Consider the following 14,517-nt stretch of genomic DNA (forward strand, 5'->3'; position numbering starts at 1 on the left):
ACAGGCATAAGTAAGGTTAAGGTACTGGACAGCTTAGCGGTTAAGGTACTGGACTAGTAATTAGAAGGTCACGGGTTCAAGCCCCACCACTGCCAGGTTGCTGCAATTGGGCCCTTGAGCAAGGCCCTTAACCCTCAATTGCTCAGACTGTATACTGTCATAGTACTGTAAGTCGCTGTGGATAAAGGCATCTGCAAAATTTTGTACAGAGAAAAGTTTTGGTAATTATAAAATAAATATATATAAAGGGTATTGCATACTAGTGGTTACAAGAGCGTTCTTTCAGTAGCAAATCGAATTTTAAAGTTTTAAATTAAATTAATTACAACTGTTAACAATCCTTATAGACTCAACTGTTACACAATGGACATTATAGCAAACACATAGCAATGTGCAAATATTTGAAAAAGAGATTTTATTCTTTAAGCACCAGTGAAATTAAAAAATACTCCTTTATTTCCTACCAACAAACATTGCCTAAGCTGTTGGCTTAACAATGGAAAAACAGGAATGAACATGTTTTCTTGGGGGAAAAGTAGTCACATATCCAGAATTTAGAATTGAAATTCTGTATAGAATTTTCTTTGATGAAACAGGCAAGAAACTAAAGCAGAGTTCACCTGAAAGTCAGAAACTATAAATTACATATTTATTCTCAATCTTCTGACTTAGATTATGTGCTGTCAGGTATAAATAAAAAAATGAACTTAAATTAAATACTGACACATATTTTGCTACTCAAAATGAAAAGATAATGTAATATAGAAAACATCTATAGAAGAAATGAAAATAAGAAATGAAAATACAGTGCATCACAATGGTATGTAGGGGTTTAACACCCGTGGGTCTTACTGCTTAAACAAGGTGATCAGTCATGCAGCTTTACATTCTAACAGAAATGGCTTTGCTACTAAACATCCATGTGCTCAAAACCTGAGAACAGCTATTACTCATTCTTTATTAGCTTCCAGATGACTTGGAATAATGGTCTTTAGTTAGCTTTCAGATATTTACATCTGGAATGTTGACAATCTGATTGTCTGATGTTGACTTTAATATCTGTAATGCCAGCGTCTATGACGATATTGTGCCCGTTTGATTTCTTCGGCGGTGTTGTGGTCAGGGTTGGTCTCGATGCAAAGGACGATGAACTGGTTGGAGCAGCTGCGTGTTTGCTGATTCAGCAGGCCGCTATACAGGAAGGAAGCCTGGCCCGTGATGGCCATGTCACCAGCCCTCCATGACTCACAGTTCTTATCATCCAAACGTCTGCCCTTCTCTGATGAACCATGCCATATTGCCTTCTGGGGCCTGTGGAGAGACATCGTATCCAGTCACCAAATATGAGTGATGCTCAACATTCAGCTTTGCATTGAAACAAAAATGTAATAATTTTGGCTGGTAGCATTTTCAAATTTTAACACTCACTAGGCATTTAATCAAGTGCACATACCACATTGGTGCCTGTGGGTATACAGTAAATAAATGTAGCCCCTGTTTTGTTTTGTAAAGTCTCTAACCACCTTTTCTTGTGGGAGTACCAAGGGATTACCACTAGTTACTAGTGGACCATTCTCAGCACAGCAGCTAACAACTAACAACATTGTTAGTTCATGGGACAGTGAGTTTACACGCAAAAATGTAATTACACAGCTTTTATTAATGTAATGTAAAGTTGTTGATCTTTTAGTAAGGTAGGAGCGTTGCTACATTCTAAATCAAGTAATGTATTCTTATATGTAAACTATTTATATTTCTTGGACTGATGCACATAATAAACATTCAGAAATGCTTCCACTGTAAATTGGCCTATAATGTTAATCTGCCTCTGGTCCTTTATTAACGTCGGTTGATAATCATAGTAAAATAGTAAACCCCAAATAATAGCTTGCTTGTGTTGATCCTATAGTGCTACTAATTATAGATTTCTATGATTTAAAGATCCACAAAAGAGCATTAATTTGCATAGATAATCTAAAATGTGTTTGTTAATTTACTAATAATAATGGTGCAAATAACAGTTCATGCAAAAAGATGCAGCAAGAATAATTCAAATAATTTTTAAGTAAAGTTGTATTAAAAGATGGATGACAGGAAAATTTTTTGTTAACACGTGATTTGTTAGATTAGTGCTGGGGAGCTGCATACAATTACATTTGCAGCAATATCTGTATCCAGACAAGTTTATTTACAATAAGCTTAAACATAAAAATATGTTACATTTATCTAGCTACAAATCATCTCAAATTAATCTAAAAGAATGATTATTATTATTGCCCACATGTGGCTAAGGTTAAGTACAATAAATCAGTTAAATTCAGACTAGGTTCCAAGGTTTAATGACCTCACAAAAAAACAAAAACATTTGCAAATAAAGAACTAAAAATGAAATCCACCTTTCACAGGTCGACATTTATTATATTAATAGGAAAACCCCAAAGGACATGGTGTTCACTGGTCTGGTAAACAGATGAAAAAATCTGTCTAGACATTAGATGTATTTGCCTTACATGTATAATGATTCAAGGGTTCTTTTTGCATTTTCTGCAAACATTTATGCTAGGCTTTATTGCAAAGATCTACAGTGTTTTCCTGCTGTTTGCAGGCTGATGTTAATGATGCCTAAATCTCATCAACAGCTGCCTGCTAAATCCATTTCTAAAACAGGAGCTACCACATAGTTCAAAAACACCAAGTTTTACAAACAACCCTAAAACGAGGACTTGCTGACCACAATTGCAGCTTCAGTGTTACAGCCTGAAATGGTGCATGGGATAAGTAACTATATTTACCACCCATGGTTATAAATAGACATAAACAGCGAAAGACAAGGCAAAGCTAGCTGCAAACATACACTGCTGGAAAATGTCAGGTACATGGTCAATACAAAGTTGGGACACTGTCTAAAAATGCAATAAAAACTGACATTTGTTTTATTGGGAGAGAGGAAAATCTAGGGTTATACAAGTAACACTGTTCTGGAAGGTTCTACAATTACCAGTTTAACTGGTAGCAGGTGAGATGCTAAGACTGAGTATAAAAAGAGCATCCACCAAAAACTTAGTCTATGCAATCAAGGATGGGTCACCATTTTGTGTCAAACTTCTTAAGGGAATTGTCAGTCCAAACAGCTTATCAGCACAAGACTGCAAAGAATTTAGGTTTTTCACCATCTACAGTTCATAATATTATGAAAATGAAAAGGGGTCAGATGAAATCTCGGTGTGTAAATGCCAAAGGTGGAAACTGCTGCTGAAACTACGTGACTATCAAGCTCTTAGGTGTTATTGTTTGAGAAACCGGCATGCTACAGTGATGGACATAGCCACATGGGCTCAGAAATACTATGGAACAGAAGTAGAAGAATTTAAATCTAAAACGATACACCATGTATTAATTTTGCACAAAAACGCCTGCAGGTTCTCTGGGCACAAAGTCATCTGAGATGGACCGAAATACTGTGGAAACATGTTCTGTGATCAGATGAGTCCACATTTCAGCTAGTTTTTGAGAACAACAATTAAAAAGTATAATTAAGGCCTGATTTTACCTTCACAAACTAATACATATGTTGTACACAAGAGATCACTCCCTACTTGTACATAGTTTCTTTTGAATTATTGTTATTATTATTATCACTATTATTGTTGTTTTTATTGTTTTCTTCCCTCCATGGGTGGGGAGGGAGGGAAAGGGAAAGGAAAAGTGTATACAACCCAGAAAATAGTTTGTACTGAAGTCTCTGTGATGTTAAACGTCAGTTAATAAAGAATTATAAAAAAAGTATAATTAAAAGAGAGAGTGATGTGACCCACATGCCTCTGTCCCAGCTTTGCTTGAGTGTGTTGCAGGCATCAATTTCTAAATTTGTTTATATTTAACAAACAGAATTAAGTTAATTATTAAAAACACTTCAGCTCCATTATTAGTCCTTTTGTCTGTTAAATAAAGATTTAAGTGAACTAACCAGTAACAGCTTTCAGTTTTTACTGCATTTTAAGAAAGTGTCCCAACATTCTGGAAATGGGGTTTGTATTTGATCCTCATAGCCAATAAGTCACACTGAAGTCAATGATTATTGAGACATTAGACACTAAAACATAAAGCATTCATGAGAGTAATAAATCATGCTTAATGGTTTGGAATTCTGACAGACATTTCTGCCTTTGATGTACGCCAGCAGATGGCTACTTGCACAAATGTATAGTGGCAACTGTAAAGTTTGCTGGAGGAAAAATCATGACCTTAGACTAATTGTGACAACAAATTAGGTAATGCCTTGTCCTATTAAATTATGACACAAAAAGGTTTTTGAGTGTGGTATGGAAGAACTTAAATAAAATGCAAAATCTTGTAAAAAGTCCTGACAGAACAGTGAAGGCTACTGTAGAGAAAACTATAGGGAAAACTTCATTTCAAAGTCCATGGTTATGAAAGTAAAAGTTTGGGTTTGGGGAAAAATCCTATTTTGCAAAGCCTTTTTAAATATATATATAAATATATATATTAGGTGTATCTTATTATTATTTGTTTAAATATGCTGATACTAATCCTGTTTTCTCATTAAGTTTTATCTACCTTTTTGAATTTCTGTTAATGTTTTAATGTTATTGTTATTAACAATTATTATAATTATTATTATTATATTACTTTTTACATCTCACCAGGTAATTTATGCATTATTGCATGAGCATGGTCATTAAAAATTCAACTAATAATAAACTCAATCCTTCATTAACTGATCCCTATCGTATATTTAAATTTGGATAGTTTACTAACCAGAAAGGATCACTCATCACATCCCGTCCATCAAAAGAGTAGAGGGGGATTGCTGAGGGGAGGACATGGTTGGAGAAGATGCTATCCCAGTTCTTAAACAGAACATCACCCTGCAAAGGAAGAGCTGGCATTAGTCACTGAAACATAAAACCTCTGACATCATGTTCCTTCAAGCAATTTGAGTTGAATATATACTGTATTTTTTATATATTTAAAACATACATAGGTGTTAAAGATGCTGAATAGCAGTGATGCAAAGTGATATTACAAATAAATGATGAAGAGACTGTATAAAAAATTTTGGCAAGCACCCACAGCTGGTAAAGCCCTGAAGCACAATAAAAAGACATCAACTTTCATTTAGAAAATCCTCATACTGAAATAAGAGAGTAATTGTTAGGATCTGTGTACCATCCAGTACATCATGCAACCGTAGTGTATAGCTTGGAACATGATATATACAGAACAGTGAACTGGTGAATTGCAATGTCAATGGTTTTACTGATATTTTATGCTTAGCTAAGTAATCAGCATGCATTACTTAATAGAGATTTGCTATAAACTATTGCTTATCAACAACACACTTTGGAGGGAACACAATTCTTTTCCCCCCAAACATTTGACATAATTTATTGGAATTTTCACATAAACCTACAGTGTATGCCCAAAAGTATGTGGATAAATCAACTTGCTGGACACCCCATTAGAAAAGATTGGCCATTATGATGGAGTTCATCAGGGTTGAAAGCATATATTTTTATATAATTGATTTTATACAATTTCTAAGCAATGCATGTGGCTGGAACATTAAAACTCAATAATTATGATGTCCATATGCCTTAAGCCATACAATATGAATAATGAAAATGCTGATTTTATTACATTTTAACAGAAATTATTTTTATTGCAGAAAACAATGAATCTTTATGTACACTCTTACTAAAAGATAAGCACAAATCTGAAACAGTGAAGTTGCTCACCCTGAGGTTAACGATAGGTATGCTGCGATAAGGAGGCTGCACCACTTCAATCAGGTCCTGCAGATGATGAGAGAGGAAGGCTCTGTACCCGTCGCGTATGCCCATGGCTTGAGCCTGTAGCCGACATTGCTTATTTACTGAGTGGATGGAGCCCAGGTCTCCCGTCAGTGGAGTGTTCAATGCAACCAGTCTGAGCTGTAAGGAATAGTCCAGAAAAAACTTAAACAACTTTAAGCATGCAGTTTAAACATGTCAGCTATATTGAATATAAACAAATTACACAGGGAGGTCAAACCAAAATTTTACAGTGCTTATATAGAGGAGATTGCATTAATTGTGGGGGAGAGCCATTTCTGTAAATAATACCAAGCTAATACAAGGTATAAAATATCAGGCAAAAATTAAACTCATATCTCACCAAAGAATCTATCAGACAAATAAAAGCATTACATACATTTAAAGTAATCAAATTAAATAAAAATATAAATTAATAATATTGCACAGTATATTTTGTTTTAAATATAATTATTACATAGTTATTACATTATTAGTTTAACGTATTAAAAAAATTTTTTTTTAATGTGTTTACGGTGGTTATTACTTATGATTAAATGAAACAATGGTAATGAAAATTGTTAATGAATGATGTTATTATTGATGGCTGAGACAGTGCTTTCAACATTTTACTACATTGTCCTACATTTGGCAAGTAGCATCTCACAACCAGATTGGTCATTCAATAAATGCTTAGATCTCCATAGTGGCTATAGATACAAATTGTGATAACTATGTGCACATTGTTACTGTTTTTTGCGTTCAGTCTCAAACAACTGTCTTAGTTGAGCAAATATTTTTTTGTCATTCTGATGTAGCTGATCATATTTTGCTGTGGACAATTAAAAAATCTTAAAGAAATAATTATGCTTACATGTTTTATGGTATAATGGTTATTAAAGGAGTAGTAATTTAAATACTTGTCACCGACTGATATTCTCAAACCTATTTCTTCTGTAACTTTAGTGAGTTGAAAATGATTAAGGATTTCACCAATAGGGAAATACATTCTTATATAATAACCTTTCTGACAGTGTAAAAAAAGGCATGCAAACAGCCATGATGTGGTATTTACCACTCTACCCTAATCTCTAGAGACTTTCAGCTTTTGAGGGTCCATTCTTCAGTCAGACCTGCCCAGCTGCTAACCACTAACATAAACCTAGACTGGGTCATATGTACTATGACAGTGCTGGATGGACAGCACCATAATTTATAGTCTAAAATGGGAGCCATGGAAACCACAGAAACACAAGCTAGGATAAAACCAGTAAGTTGTTCTAGCAGGCTTCACACTAAATCATAACAACTGTCAAATATCATGTATTTTATAGCTTTAAAATAGATTGGGATAGAAAAGCACATGCATTCATTCTTACCGCACTTCCTGTGTGAATTTCAGGAGAATTGCTGAGTCGAGGGGTTTTTAGTAAGGGTCTAGCCTGTAGGGGAACAAAAACATAATAAAACTAGGTAAGAGGGGGATAAAGAAGCCTATTTTTTTACTTTATTTTATTTATTTTTAAGTGTTGATACATTTAGTCAGAGAAAGAACAAGAAATACGCCATTCTTTGATCATGCATTCCTTTAGCTGTTCAACTAAGGAGGGCTTTGCTGTTGCAAAATACACCACATGTATTTAACAGCAGACAGGTCTGGACTGCAGACAGGACAGTTAAGCACCTGCACTCTATGATTACACAGGCATGCTATTGTAGCACTTGCAGAATGTGGCTACGTAATGCTATGTTAAAATAAGCGTAAACTTATTAAACTAGTTTAAAAATAAATCCTCTTGAATAAAAGCATACGTTTTTCAAAAACATGTCAATATATCTTTTAACATGAATGGTGTTAGGTGTGCAAGGCACAGGGAAGAACAGAAAAGTCAGCTGCATTTTTGGACATTTTTACATCTGGCTTTTGCTTTGCATGATAAAGTCTCAACAAACAATATCTGACACCAGTTTGTCAAAGTATTACCAAGTAAGTGTGGTAATATCCATCACCAAATCATGTCTTGTTAAAGCAGTGCCATCTGGGGGATCAAAGGTCACTGACAAGATTATGAAATGCACCTGAATGGTGACACATAGCTTGAGAATTTTACATCATTTTAATTCACATCTAACCATCGAATGACTCCTTGTGTGCTGCTGATGTGGATGTGGAAGACACTGTCTGCCAGGATAAAAATGCTCCATCATATTAACCATGTGAATAGTTACAAATATCTTTATTCAGAGTATAGGTGCCCCTTTCATTCAAGTGAAACAGCAGACCTAAACTGTGGCAGCAAAACAGAGGCTCAGGACCCACCCACTGTAGGGGTCAAGCACTAAAGCCTGTATCGTTGTCTTGTGAATTTCTTGTGAATCTCATTCTCTTATTACGACAGAGATGCCTGCTATGTATGCTCCCAAAGTGAACCCTTGTACACTTAATTACTTAGATCATTTCTTTTTGCTACTTTGAACATATACTCTGCCATAACTCTGCCATGCAGCCACTGTTGGGCCCTTAAACAAGGCCCTTAACCCTCTCTGCTCCAGGGGTGCCGTACAATGGCTGAACCAAGATTCCAAACAAGCTTGGATTTGCGAAGAAAGAATTTTGTTGTACTGTACACCTGTATATGTATATATAACCAATAAAGGCATTCTTCTATAGTGAAGTTAACTGGACATGCTGAACATTTTAACATACTTTTGCCAAATGGTATACTAGGATAACAGTTAATTATTACTATTATTGGTATAACAGCATAATCATTACCTGCAGTAGACCTTCAGAAAACACTCATTATGTTTCAGCACTTTTTTCTACTTATTTCACATCAAATTAATATTTAAACACAGGTGCTGTGTTGAATTGGAAGCTATTATAGCGTAACTTACTTCGTCTTGTGAGAGGGCAGAAGAGGGATGCGTCTCAATCAGACCTCCAAGCTGAAAAAAAACAACAGATTTTTGTTTATTGCCCATGCTTTATGCCAGTTGAAAGCTGTGTAATCTCAGCAGTCTTATGTCACATTGTGGTATAAACATTCATTATTTTGTAGGCTACACTTACCATTCAGATGAACAATTTATTAAGTATTTAATGTTTAAAATACTCTTCTCAATTTAAAAACTATGTCTTATTGGTAAAAGCAATTTCAAACAATAAATTAGTTTTTACTTAGCAATTACAATGTTGACAGACGTTTTGGTGTGCATGGTATAATGATGGTCTGTTGCATAATAATATGCTGTAATAAATCAAAAACTAACAAGATCTTCATGTTTACCCATACGAAAGTGTAAATGTTACCTGAATTTCCTTCCATCCTCTTTGGACTTTGAGGTAAAGTTTACCCATGTCTGTCACCATGGCCAATGTTCCCTCCTCAACGTTGAACTCACGCGTTATATCTTGAAGACTTGCATATTTTCTTACCTGTAGCAACATTATTAATAATGACTTTATTATTGCAATTTCAATTAATATTTAGTGAAACCAAATACATTTACTAGGTTACCAGCACACAGGCACTATATTCTTTATTAGATTCACAAACACAAATGCTACTGTAAAAGTGCCAAAATAAAACTAACTTGTGTTAAATTTTTGAAAGATTATTAGACCACAGTATTGACCCAAGGTTGGAAAAACACATCTGCTACCCCTTTTCCACCGACGCGGCACGGAGCCCGTTCCGGTTCCCGAACTTGATTATGAACCGGTTCTGCATGTTTCCACCGGAAAAAAGAGGTTCCAGACAGTGAACTAGCGGACCAATCTGGCACCACAGAATACTTGGTTTTTCAGCCCGAACCGTGACGTCCGTCAGTTGGCGTGTCATGTTGTACAGCATAGCGCGTTAGCAACAATGCCGTCTGCTGGGGTCTCATATGGAGCTTAATGCTGCATTTTTATCTTTTAAACTTCACCTGATTAAATTTTGAACCAGTTTGCCGCTGATATTTTCAAAGCGCCTTTAAAAAGGTGAATTGTGTGATATTACGAGATAAAAGTGACCCGGACAGAACGAAACATGCTTAACGTGAAAAATAAAGCGTGAAGCTTTTTCAACTCCCCGAGCTGCATAAACACCACACATGAAGTGAATCCAGTTAAACACAGATACATGTGGTATTTTAGAGTGGATTTGATGTTTATTTCACACAGATTAATGTTCATGTTGTGGAACTTTAGTGATCTTTCACTCAAGCGGAGCGCTGAGCAAATCGGCTATTTGCGCCGAGAGTCGCGGTGAGAGTAAAGCGCAAAACTCCTCTCACGTCAATAAACTAAATAAAACAACAACTGAGACAAACAAGTCATGTCTTCTTATCACCGATAGTTAGATCGCCGCTTTTTACATAAAAACAAACATCTGTAACAGCAGCACAAATGCTCGCACATAATCCACACACTCCGCCATGTTATTACTGCTCTTAACTCTTAGTATGCAACACCCACCGCTGATGACGCTGCTTGGTTCTCAAAAACTGGTGGAAACGCGCGTCGGTTCTCTACAGAACACTAAGGTTCAGAGAAACCTGAGCAGAACGGTTCAAGAACCACGTTTTTTTTGGTGGAAAAGAGTGAAGTAGAGTGGGAGCTGAACAAAGGACCTGAGTTCTATCCCTGCCTTTAGTCATTGTGTGTTAGAAGTTGTGCATGTCTGCATTAGTGTCCTTCAGGGATTGTGCATAATGATGTAAAATACTGACTTCGTTCCTGCCATACAGACAGTATTTTATGATAGGACTCTAAGGACTAAACATCACCTCTGGTCAATGACTGTGGATTCCATAAAGTGCCCTGGGTGGTTTTAGCCATTTCACAGTTACATGTCAGAGGGTGGACTGTCTAGTATAAATTGCCCCCCAGGTGTAAGTGAGTGAGTAAGTAAATGAGTAGGTGCAATGCACTGCAATAAACAGTGAATATTTTATAATAATTCATTTAAGCATATTTTTTACTCAATATTTTTTTCAAAATCCCCAGGGTAAAAGTTTTCTAGTCAATAATGCCTACATTTGGGACTTATTTTATTTTGGGTTTCTAGACTAACCCTGTTATTTAATATCCTCACTATAATGTAATACACATTCTTGACCTTATTACCTTTTGGGCCTCCAGATTATGCAAATTGTTAAATAACCTGTCTACAATTGAATAAGTTATTCAATTTCAGGCCTTATCACAATTTGGGCCTCTATAACAGGCAAATTTTCACTTATTTATTCCACATGTTGTATCAGTATTAAAAAAGCCAGTGGTTAAAACTAAACTGAGCAGGTTGGTAAGCTACAGGCTTTAGAAAGACAGTGGACTAATACATCAGTTAAAATGCTATTTGTTAATTATCTGTGATGTTGGGTGTCACTCACTGAGCCAGATCCAGCAATTTGTCCAGGGGGTCCTGGAGGACCAGGGCGCCCCGGTGGGCCTTGGATAGCAGCAGCTGAAATAACAAGATTACCTTACTGTTAGTATTTACCTTTAATTAGTGAGTTTCGATGTGGCCTGTTTCTCTGCAGGTTAAATAAACAAACAGCATGAAAAAGCACTCAGGCAGACCAACGCGTTTCAGCTAACAGACTAAATTAAGTTTATACCTGATCTGCATTTTCTCACTGAACCAGGGAGTAAAATGAAGAGTGTTTCCTAAAGCCAACTTCATTATCAATCATGCTGGTTGATAGGGGCATTGTTTTTTGTTATTCACAGTGATTGTAGTACAGAACAACTGCTCTACAGTTCAGATGGTGAACAGATGGACAAATTAAAATTTCTTTTGAGGTGTAACAATGCTGATCCTTAAACAGCATGATCATTCTGTTCTGTCTTACCAGAGCCATAGCCATAGACAGGTGGTCCAGGAGGTCCGGGTAGTCCTCGGGGGCCAGTAGCACCAGGTCTTCCAATGCCAGGGGAACCTGGTGGTCCCTGCAGTCCTGGATTACCAGGGGGTCCAATGATTGAATCTCCTTTAGCTCCCTTTAAACACAAATGATAGATGATTGATCCTTGATTTATTATTTTTTAAATATTTATTTGTTGATTCTTAGCTACTGATACTACACATTAATTACCTAGGTTAAGTAGAACCAGCAGCACTTAATACCTGGTGAAAATGTATGCCTACCCAAGACTTTAATTTTAGTTTCACCACTTTAAACAGTGTCTATTTTATCTAACATATGCTGGAATGGGATTGTGTCTGCATGCTGCTTTTAATTTACAGGCACTCCAACACTATAGTTTTACTGTGTTTGATATAGTAATAAGGCAGGCATGATGGTTTAGCAGGAAAGCTAGATTCAGTAACTGCAAATTGAATCTCTGCGATTCTTCAAAGATTGTAAGATTTCTTCATACAGTGCAAAATTATTACATTACATTAATGCTTACTATATTGACAGTTCCTGCTACAAAACTTATAACAGTGTGGCTTTGAAGTTAAAAAGTGCAGGTGCTAGATTGGCCTGCCTAATCCAGATCTACAGCAACATGGCAAAGCTGTTACATCAATCATTAGTGACCTGCTGTCATCGTGAGTGGCAGCCTCTCCAGTAGCTCTGTCAGTGTTGTACTTCTATCTATCTATCTATCTATCTATCTATCTATCTATCTATCTATCTATCTATCTATCTATCTATCTATCTATCTATCTCAAGCTAAAAAATCCACTATTAAGGTCCCAAATTATTACAGAACCTTATTAAAAGAATAGATGAAGTAGCACAGTGGTAATTGCTTGATGTGTTGAAGCTTTAAACTTTATAAAGAATGTATATCTGAATCAGACCCACCACAACCCTGACCAGGATTAAGCGGTGGTAAAACAGACAATGCATAAATCAATGAATATATGAATAACATATTAGACTAAAAGTACAGCTTTAGACACAGGACTTTTATGGTATTGCAGATTGCCTGTACTCGTCTTGTACATATTTGTTAAAAACTACTAACCAAGGCCAGTCTGTGCTTATTTTTAAGGGTCTTTTGCATGTCATTGTTTGGATTTGTTTTGCATGGATTCTTTTTCATCTTTGAATAAAGGCTTGCCAACCCATTCATTTCTAATTACACAAATCAACAGAACTGGGAACACTGTTGAAGCCAATTTGTCATCAGGGCAATTAATTTTTACAAAGCCAAATCAATCATAAATTTCCACAGTCACACAGACAGATCAAACAAGTTCAAGAGGAAATGGGGGTTTATAAGATGAAAATATTAAGATACAAAGAGAACTGATTGTGAGGGTGACAGAGACAAAGAGAGAGAGACAGAGAGAAGTTACTTAAAGATAGAAGTTAACAATGTACAGAAATGGAGACGAAAGAGAACAGAATGATAAAAGGGAGACAAACATGCTATCAATTTACGACACAGAAACACTAATTTCCAAAAAAGTTGGGACAGTAAGTAAAATACGAATATTTACATTAAATATTTACAAACAATACATTTGCATTTTGCCATATATAGGAAGTACTTTTCAGAGATTCCCCTGCATACTTGCAGCTGCTAGACTGGCTTGGCCAGCCTCCAGTCCAGATCTGTCTACCACTGAAAACATGTTATAACATAAAGCACAATATATGACAACAGGACTGTTAAGCATCTGAAGTGTTACATCTGGCATGAATAAAAAAATTACTGGTGTCCTCACACAATAACATGACAGTGTATTAAAAATGCACCTGTGCCAACTTTTCTGTAGTGTGTTGCAGCCATCAAATTTAAAATGAGCTTGCAAACCCACATGGGCTTGGGAGTCATTTAACACAGTCTACAGCGGCATCAAAAAATGCAACCTCAAAATCAGTTCTATGTAAAAACACTCGCAAGCTCTCTGGACCCAGGCTCATCTCAGATAAACTAAAAAACTGTGGAAACTTGTGCTCAGGTCAAAAGATTCCACATTTCAGCTTGTTATCTGGAAAAATCAAATGTTTTTCATGTCTAATACCATTCACACTGTCACCTAAAAAGGTGCAAAAAGCAACATCTGTCATAGTATAGGGAGCAATCGTGCCCATAGCATGGGTGGTTTGCATATGCGTGAAGGTACCACTAATGCGGAGGCGTATATTGAGATTTTAATGAAGTCTGTGGTTATTTCAGCAAGATAATGCCAGGTCTTATTTTGCTTGTGCTAAACAGAGCATGTGATTGGCATTCCTATTACTTTTGTTTTCATTTTTTATCAACATTTTTATCCTGGTAATTGTTCAGCAGGTCCAGTTCCATTAGGAAACACTGTGTGCAAGGCATAAATACCCTGGGCAGGGTGAAGTCTGTATATATGCCTGGTTGGCCAATAAACAGTTGTGATTTAAACCCGGATTTCAGTGTTGGTGGGCTAGAGTAATAGACCACTCTGCCACCCGAAGGCCAGTCCAGATTTGTTATTTTATTCAGTAATATAAAGGTTCAATAGAAAGAACAAATCACAGATTCTTGTTTTTTTTTCTGCATTTTACCAGATGTTCCACCTTTTCTGGATATGGAGGTTGGTATATTTACAAAGAAATCACACTGATTAGTTGAAACATTTAATAATGTTTTGTACTGTTTAAATACTGTATATGCAAATGATTGCTGTCTTTTTTATTTATATTTTGCCACTGTCCAAACTTTTTGGACATAGTTTTGTATTAGGAACAAAATTTGAGTTGTTAAAATAAAATCTTGATC

General features: G+C 36.0%; 1 protein-coding gene across 2 annotated transcripts in view; it reads right to left on the bottom strand.

Annotated features, from left to right (window-relative positions):
- Nucleotides 1–400: 400 nt before the first annotated feature.
- col15a1a (collagen, type XV, alpha 1a) overlaps nt 401–14,517 on the bottom strand; it is a 91,089-nt gene continuing 76,972 nt past the window's right edge. For both annotated transcript variants that reach the window (XM_062991207.1, XM_062991206.1), the window contains exons 35-42: nt 11,658–11,805; nt 11,196–11,269; nt 9,127–9,252; nt 8,712–8,762; nt 7,193–7,255; nt 5,760–5,954; nt 4,780–4,889; nt 401–1,311 (exon numbers count right to left, since the gene is read on the bottom strand). In XM_062991207.1, the coding sequence (XP_062847277.1) occupies nt 1,053–1,311; nt 4,780–4,889; nt 5,760–5,954; nt 7,193–7,255; nt 8,712–8,762; nt 9,127–9,252; nt 11,196–11,269; nt 11,658–11,805 (1,026 nt within the window). In that variant the 3' untranslated portion in view covers nt 401–1,052. The remainder of the gene's footprint in view (nt 1,312–4,779; nt 4,890–5,759; nt 5,955–7,192; nt 7,256–8,711; nt 8,763–9,126; nt 9,253–11,195; nt 11,270–11,657; nt 11,806–14,517) is intronic.

This window comes from Trichomycterus rosablanca, chromosome 3, assembly GCF_030014385.1.
Source record: "Trichomycterus rosablanca isolate fTriRos1 chromosome 3, fTriRos1.hap1, whole genome shotgun sequence".
Classification (NCBI taxonomy): domain Eukaryota; kingdom Metazoa; phylum Chordata; class Actinopteri; order Siluriformes; family Trichomycteridae; genus Trichomycterus; species Trichomycterus rosablanca.